Source organism: Egretta garzetta, unplaced genomic scaffold (assembly GCF_000687185.1).
Source record: "Egretta garzetta isolate BGI_Z169 unplaced genomic scaffold, ASM68718v1 scaffold1783, whole genome shotgun sequence".
Classification (NCBI taxonomy): Eukaryota; Metazoa; Chordata; class Aves; order Pelecaniformes; family Ardeidae; genus Egretta; species Egretta garzetta.
In genome coordinates, this window is record NW_009259159.1 from 7515 (window position 1) to 16191 (window position 8677).

At 50.9% G+C, this 8677-nt stretch overlaps 1 protein-coding gene across 1 annotated transcript; it reads right to left on the minus strand.

The window, feature by feature from the left end:
• Nucleotides 1-6225: 6225 nt before the first annotated feature.
• On the minus strand, nucleotides 6226-7161 carry LOC104123318 (olfactory receptor 14A16). The gene has a single exon (XM_009635556.1). The coding sequence runs from the start codon at nucleotides 7159-7161 to the stop codon at nucleotides 6226-6228; it is 936 nt and encodes a 311-aa protein (XP_009633851.1).
• Between the last annotated feature and the right edge of the window lie 1516 nt (nucleotides 7162-8677).

Consider the following 8677-nt stretch of genomic DNA (forward strand, 5'->3'; position numbering starts at 1 on the left):
CCCTCTGCTTCCCCACCTCACTCTGACATTAGGACCTCTGAGGCTGTGCAAATGCCTTTTTGTCCTCCCCGCCTTTTCCTTCTAACACAAAGCTGTGGTTTTCAGGGGATTTGGCAAGCCTGTGAATCCCCAAGCAACACGTCCAGCTTCTTTCAAGGCTAACGTTTCTCAAGCACCTAAGAGATCCCAGCACCATGGAATCATCATATGGCTTGGGTTGGAAAGGACCTTTAAAGGCCAACTAGTCCAACAGCCCTGTGGTGAGCAGGGATGTCTTCAACTTGATCAGGTTGCTCAGAGTCCTGTCCAACCTGACCTTGAATTTTCCTGGGAATGGGTCATCTACCACCTCTCTGGGAAGCCTGTACCAGTGTTTCACCACCCTCATCATAAAACATTTCTTTCTTATGTCTCATCTGAACCTCCCCTCCTTTAATTGGAAACCATTGTCCCTTGTCCTATCACAACAGGTCCTATGAAACTGTCCCCATCTTTCTAAAAGCCCCATTAAAGAATTGAAAGGCCACAAGGAAGTTTCCACACAGCCTTCTCTTCTTCAGGTTGAACAACCCCAACTCTCTCATCCTGTCCCCATAGGAGAGGTGTTCCATTCCTCTGATAATTTTTGTGGACCTCCTCTGGACATGCTGCAACAGGTCCATGTCTTTCCTGTGCTGAGGAACCCAGAACTAGACACAGGACTCCAGGTGGGGTCTCACCAGAGCAGAGTAGATCAGTCGAATCCTATCCCTCACCCTGCTGGACACGCTTCATTGGATGCAGCCCAGGAGACGACTGAATTTCTGGGCTGCAAGAGCATGTTGCTTGGTCATGTCTAGCCTAGGTGGACTTTAACCAGATGTTGTCCAGCACCTTCAAGATCTCTTCTTCCTCTTCTCCTCTTGGATTGAACCATGAAACTATTTCAGGACTCCTGATGTCTCCACCAGAGTGGTCTTCTTGGTTGAGCTTGAGACCTTCTAAAGAGCTAATGGCCACCTGGATGATGGACACACTTAGGGGTCCCAAAGTTGCACTTAGGTGTCTAAGCGGGCACTTAGGAATCTGGGGTCTACTTCAGGGTCTTGGGGGCAGTTAGGGGTCTGCATTGGGATGGGGTCCAATCTGTACTGGCAGGGGTTAAAAAGATCCATTTTTTATGGGGACAGGGCCCAGTCCAAACTGAGAGGGGGACAGGACACCCAGTCTGGTCTAGGAGGGGTCCCAGTCTCTACTGGGAGGGCTTAAAGGGGTCCAGACTGCACTTGGAGGAGGCCAGGTCTGTACTGGGAGGTGTTGAAGGGATCCCCTTTGTTCTGGGATGGGGCCCTGTCAGTACTGGAAGAGGTTCAAGGGATCCCCGTTGTTCTGGGATGGGTCCCAGTCTGTACTGAGAGGGTTTTAAGGCATCCAGTTGACACTGGGAGTGGCGTGATGGATGCGCTCTACCAGACTGGTGGAGGTTTGGTGCAGGCTCCAGTACTGTACTTACACACTCTGTACTAAGGATCAGAGTTAGCAGAAGGCAGTTGGAGAGGTTTGGGGTTTTTGAAGCTCCTCCCATCTCACCTGGGGAGTTTTTTGGTGCAGGCTCCAGAAGAGGCAAAGGCCTGAGCCACGGTGTTTCTATCTGTTCTCTGAAAACCCACAAAGGAGCAGAGTGACACCATGAGCATTGATGCTTATGAGCTTGGAACACCGGTCATGTGATCAAGGAAGAAAGAAAGTTGTGGGTACAAGGAGCCTCATGCCTACCTTTTTTTGGGGGGGTGAGGGTTGGACTTAATGATTTTGGAGGTCTTTTCCAACCTGAATGATTTAATGATTCTGTGATTATTTTCCTTTTCACGTAGTTGCCCTATGAGCCAAACACTTTATCCCAGGAATGTGATAGCTTAAGTGAGCCTTCTTGGAGCTCTGCCTGCTGGTGGTGCTGAATTGCAGTGATGTCCCCTGGAGCTGTGGCACCTCTCAAAGTTGCTCGTCAAGGCAGGGAGACATTTTAACAACAGCAGATCTTAGGCAAGTGATGAATATTGTGCATAAACTTGGAGTATGGTAACTTTGATTTTGTCTGGTAACCTTGACTGCATGGTGAATTAATATTAATTAAGTGTTACTAATCCATGTAGATACTCAGTGTTAATGATTGTAAACTTTGTATAGATAATTCTATCAAACATAAACTGTTGTCCAAGTCTGAGACTAAGACTGAACCAAGCTGCACTGGGGCTCCACATAGAATTATGAAAGCGATGATGGCCACTGTTAACCTCATGACTCAATGGGAGGATCTTCCTTACCCTTTGCATCTCTGGTCTCTGTGTGAATCATTCTAACTCAGTTTTCCTTTGTATGTTTCGTCCATGTAGTTATTAGTAAGGTGTGCTTTGACATTCAGACTTGTTGAACCTTGGCAAGCCCCTCTTAAACGTTGTTAAATTCCATTGAATTCACTGAACTCTGTCAAATTATTATTTTACCTCAAAAAACCCTCCTGTTGAGTCATGAGCAGGCCCCATTGCTTCCTGGACTCCTTCTCAGAGAGAAGCCTAGGTGCGGCTGGGTTCAATCTTAGTCTCAGGCTTGGTCAGTGGTTTATGTCTAAGGATAATTTTTGTCTAGCAGCAGCCTAGGACTCACTTTGTAATTAAATCACACATTTACAGATTACTTAAATCAAGGCACACATGCATACACACAGACATGATTATATTTTTATATATATAAAGGTATAGCTGTTAAAAATTCCCCTCAAGTTCAGTGAAATACATCAAATGTCTCCAGCATTTCTCAAAAGCAAGGGTTGAGCCTCAAGGAGGCTCCGCTGCTGGTCTTTGGTGATGGATCTCTGGTTTTAGCAAACTTGAGACTTTGCCAGCTCTGAGAGGCATCCCACTCAGAGGGAGGTGCTGGTCACAGCCCACTGCAGTCCAGGAGAGCTCAAAGGGGCCTCACTTTGAACCGCTGTTTTATAGGGTCATGACATGATAGGCTTTAGGCATTTGTAAACTGTCATCCTGACCGCAATCGGGCCAGTAGGCACTGAAATTCCAGTAAGAATGGCACTGTTTCTTTGGGGTTGTGACAATGGTAGAGCTCCGCTTGGGTTGTGACAATGGTACCTGTCCACTACTAAACTTTGTCTCTAAGCACCTCATCTACCTGTCTCCAGGGATGGGGACTCAACCACTTTTCTGGGAAACCCATTCCAGTGCCTGATAATCCGTTCAGTAAAGAATTATTTCCTAATATCTGATCTAAACCTCCTCTGGTGCAAATTGAGGCCATCTCCCCTTGTCCTGTCACTTGTTATTTGGGAGAAGAGACCAACACCCACCTTGCTTCAACCTCCTGTCAGGCAGTTGTAGGGAGCGATAAGGTTTCCCCTCAGCTTCCTCTTCTCCAGGCTAAACAACCCCAGCTCCCCCAGTTGCTCCCCATCAGCCTTGGGCTCCAGGACCACTCACCAGCTTTCTTGCCCTTCTCTGAACATGCTCCAGCCCCTCCATGTCCTTTTTTTTGTATTGAGGGGCCCAAAACTGAACACAGCATTCGAGGGGCAACCTCACCAGTGCGAAGTACAGGGGCACGATCACTTTCCTACTCCTGCTGGTCACACTAGTCCTGATACAAGCCAGGATGCCGTTGGCCTTCTTGGCCACCTGGGCACACTGCTTGCTCATATTCTGCTGTCTGTCAACCAGTACCCCCAGGTCCTTTTCCACCAGGCAGCTTTCCATCCACTCTTCCCCAAGTCTGTAGAGTTGCATGGGGGTTTTTGTGACCCAAGTGCAGGACCCGGCACTTGGCCTTGTTGAACCTCACACGATTGGCCTCGGCCCATCGGTCCAGACTCTCCAGGTCCCTCTGTAGATGCTTCCTCCCTTCCAGCAGATCAACACTTCCACCCACCTTAGTTTCCTCTGAAAATTTGCTGAGGGTGTATTCTATCCCCTCGTCTACATCACTGAATGCACCAGAGACTCACAGACATCCCAGTTCTGTGTTCTGCTAAGGTCTGGGCAAGAAGACAGGCCAGGCAGGGCTGGCTGTTCCCCTGACAGGCACCAAGATCAGCAGGAGGAAGGAGATGGCCACAGAGCAAACCTCACCCATAAGCTGCTGTGAGTGGCCAGTGCTTGACATGGCCAATGGAAGAGGCTGGGGGGTGACAAATGCCCTAGACACCTTCCCAGTCTCTCCATGCCACCAAGGGAATAGACCAGCCTCCTCTTTCCTGCACCTGCATGTCTTGACTCCCTTCCATGAAACCTGGCTCTGCACCACACATCCACTGGAGTGTGTCCTTACCCTGTATGGTCACATAGCTCATCCAGAACTGGTGTTTTTCTCTCTTGGGCACTTTCCATCCCATCCCTGACCCTCCCCAGCTCTCCCCACCACAGGTTCCCTCTCCTCAGCCCAGTCCTGCAGAACAGCCTGATCTGGGTTGGCCCCATGACACTGCCCACCACAGGGTGCTGCAGAGCTCTGGGCACTCACCCCACAGTCCCAGCCCCTCTGAAGGGCACAGCAGCTGCTGGGAGGCAGAGAGGGGTCTCTGCCTGCCTATGAACCCCAGGAATGGAAGCTGGGCATGGCAGGAAGATATGGAGGTCATTGAAAATGGAGGATCCCTGGTCTTGGATCCAGGAGATGACCACCACAGACTGCCTCTGCCCTGTCAGTGCCAGCCCTTCTCTCAAGGCCAGCACAAGAATCCCTTCCCAGCAGCAGAGCAGCCTGCCCAAGTGGGTGCCCAAAGAAATGAGCTTCTTTTTTTCATTGAGTCTTCCCTGCAAGAAAAGAAAGGCTCCTTGCTCTTCTCTAGGGACATCCCTGCTCCCCGGAGAGCCTTTCTGCAGGTGAGCGTGTCCAAGCTGGCCTGGTTGACTGTTCCTGATTGCTTCCATTGCTGGCCATGCTGGTTGGAGTGCGGAGCAGAACCAACCAGGAAGAAATCATTACTGCTGAGCCCCTTTCCATCTTCTCTCATGGCTTAACAAGAAAGGACGGGGCTGGGCAGGACAAAGGGGTGTCTCCAATGGCACAAAGGCCAGGGCAGGGCTGCACTAGATCCAGCCCATGAGGCTTTCCAAGACAGCGTCCTGAACCACTCTCCAGTCTTATGTCTCTTTGCCTGCTTGCTCCTCACAGCCACTCCTGGCATTGGAAGGCCCTCATTTGCCTATGGGCTCCTCAGGTTCACCTTTTCCTCTGGGAGACATTACCTTGCATAGTCACTCATTTTAAGAGGTGTCACTCACCCACCCAGACTCACATGCTGTCCTTGGAGATCCCTTGAGCTTCCCTGGCAGATCCCAGTTCCTCTCCAGGGTGGCATCTGCCATCAGCCCCACTGCAGGTGAGACAGGGCCAGGCAGAGAAGTCAAAGACCAGTCACTGTCTGCGTGAGCTCTTGATTCAGTCCTTGGCCCCTAACAGATCATGCTGAGAGTCTGAGTTTGTCCCCCTGAATCTGTTGAGAACCCCAGGACATCCAAAGGCCTTTTCAGGGAGCAGCTCCTTGGGTGTATTGCTAGAACCAGCTTTGGAAGAGGCACCCGGTCTTCTGGCTCTGCCCTGAGGAGCCCCTTTGGTCTTGGTTAGCAGGGACACCAGCTCTGACACAGTGGTTCGCATTGCCTGCAGCCACAGGGGTGCCACTGTGGAAACAGCAGGACTGCCTCAAGTTACACAAGATTTTAGGGTTAACAGAAAGCTGGAAAGAGGGGAAGTGAGGAGAGCCCATCACTGAAAAGACAACATCCTGCTCTTGTCCATGGCCGTGGCTTCTGGAAAGCAGCAGCCCCAACTTGCAGGTGGCAGAAAAGGTCTGTCCACTGAGGCACCGAGGGCCAGCCCCAAGGGCCACCAGGGCTACTCCTCCATGGAGCAGCTGGGCCCCTGGCTCCTAAACCCCTCTGTAGGCTGGCACTGCACCCAAAGCTACAGAGGAGATATAAGAGATGGGAGCTGAGACAAATAATTGTCTGCTGTTTTCTTTATTGAGTTTGCCTATACAGAGAGCGCCTGACTCCATATGTACATGATGTCTTTAGCTCAGAAGAAAAGATGTAGAATTATTTAAAGGGAAATAATATGAGCAGCTGTATAAACAAAATAAAAAAAAAAACACACCAGAAAAGGACAGATATGAACAAAACATAGACCTAGTTTTTGCTGAGATACCCTGGAATTCCTATGGAAATGATGGACACGTTATGGATGCTGAAGAAGCATGTATTGAAATAAGTTCCTCAAGGCATTCTTCAGATCCTTGTTCCTGATGCTGTAGATGAGAGGGTTCACCACTGGAGGCACCACAGAGTACAGCACGGCCACTACCAGATCCAGCAATGGGAAGGAGATGGAGTGGGGCTTCAAGTAAGCAAATGTGCCGGTGCTGATAAACAGGGAGAACACAGTCAGGTGAGGGAGGCATGTGGAAAAGGCTTTGTGCCGCCCCTGCTCAGAGGGGATCCTCAGCACGGCCCTGAAGATCTGCACATAGGACAGCACAATGAAAACAAAACAACCAAAGAGTAAAATGCCACTAACCATGAGAAGCCCAACCTCCCTGAGGTAGGCATCTGAGCAGGAGAGCTTGAGGATCTGGGGGATTTCACAGAAGAACTGGTCCACAGCATTGCCTTGGCAGAGTGGGAGTGAAAATGTATTGGCCGTGTGCAGCACAGCATAGAGAAAGCCACTGCCCCAGGCAGCTGCTGCCATGTGGACACAAGCTCTGCTGGTCAGGATGGTCCCATAGTGCAGGGGTCTGCAGATGGCAACATAGCGGTCATAGGCCATGACAGTGAGAAGACAATACTCTCCTCCAATCAGGAAGAGAAAGAAAAAGACCTGTGCAACACATCCTGAGTAGGAAATGGCCCTGGTTTCCCAGAGGGAATTGGCCATGGCTTTTGGGAGTGTAGTGGAGATGGATCCCAGGTCGAGGAGGGAGAGGTTGAGGAGGAAGAAGTACATGGGGGTGTGGAGGCGGTAGTCGCAGGCTATGGTGGTGATGATGAGGCCGTTGCCCAGGAGGGCAGTCAGGTAGATGCCCAGGAAGAGCCAGAAGTGCAAGAGCTGCAGCTCCAATGTATCCCCGCATCCCAGAAGGAGAAACTCGGTGGTGGAGCTGCCATTGGGCATCTGATTCCTTGGGGCACAGGGGGCTAGCTAAGGAGGAATATGCAGTGACAAGTGAGGACAGATTTCTCTAAGCAAAACATCTCCTGTTCCTCACACACACACACACACGCACACACACACGGTCTGTCATGCCATTAAGACCTTGTATAGGTCCCTGGCTCAAGATTTGGTTTGTGCTTGTTTGGGGTGCAATGGGGAGCAGGGAAGTCCTCTGTGGAGGAGTCAGCCCTGCTCTGCACCGACAGGCAAATGGGAAACAGGAGTGATGTGTGATTATACCCACTCTTGACATAAAAGCGCTTTTTGCCATTGTTCTTTCCACTTCACCTCTCTGCAGAACAGAGCAAGGGGGTGTGTGTGTGTGTTTATTTTCTTCTTTCCCCATTCACATCTGGGGATTGTTTTTTGAAGGTAGACATCCCTGGCATTTCTGCTACACTACAAGTGCTATGGTGAGAGCCCTGGGAGGCAAAGAGACAAAGCCTTAGTGCACAGGTAGGAGAGCCAGCCTATCAGTCTTGCTGCCAGCTGCTCTTGGTTTGCACCTCTTTAAGCTGGAGGACAACTATACTCAGACGTTCCTCTGAAAGGGAATTGGATACTGCTTAGAGCAGAGGAATCCAGTTTCAAAGTTGAGATGATCGCCACACGCCTCTCCCCAGGGAAGAGCTCTGCACTTCTGGATGCCCTGACAATGGGGAGTCCTTATCGCAAAATCAGGTTTATCCCCACGCCAGGGACTGCATTGCCCAGAGACTGGCAGGTTTGAAGGGGGCTTGGGCACCTTGCTCCCATGGGCCCACCTGCGTGGCAGGACCTTCAGGGTCAGTTGCTGAGCTGCTGCTGCAAACCCCATCCACAGAGAGCCTGAAAACAAGAGCAGCAGCAGCCGGGACAGGTGGAGAAAGAAGGAGAAATGCCCCGGTGCTTTTCTGAAGTGAGGCAAGGCCAGGGAGGGATAGATGAGCACTCAGGAGAATGAGTCTGCCCTGCAGGAGCTCTGGCTACAGAGGAGGCTGCTCCTGTCCTGGACCCCAAGGGCTTTGAGGGAAGAGGCTTTGCTGAGTGGGAGATGAAACCAGGGGACCTGTTAGGGGAAAAGCGTGCTGACTGATGGGATGGCAGAGAGGCCCCCAAATCCCTCCTCCCAGCCTTTGCTGCCAACACATTCCTCTCACCCCCTGCCCACATCTCTTTTTCCTGGAGTTGTCCCTGCTGGCAGCTCTTTCCCTGTCCCCATGTCTCCCCCTTGTCAGTGCTCACATAACCCATCCCATCTGCTGTGCACTCACCTCTTCCTTGCAGACCCCTCCTGGCAGTAGGCCAGTTCCCAGGAGCATCACTGGTTTGGGAAGTCCTAAGGAGCAGATCAGATAAATGCCAAGGAGACCACAGAATTGACGGGGCTGTCTGTAGGCAATGGAATTGGTGAAGGGACTTTATAAGGTTCCTCACAGACCTACTGATCTCTCAGTGTAGTTCTGCAGGAGTCTTGATGTCTTCTGCAAATGTTACA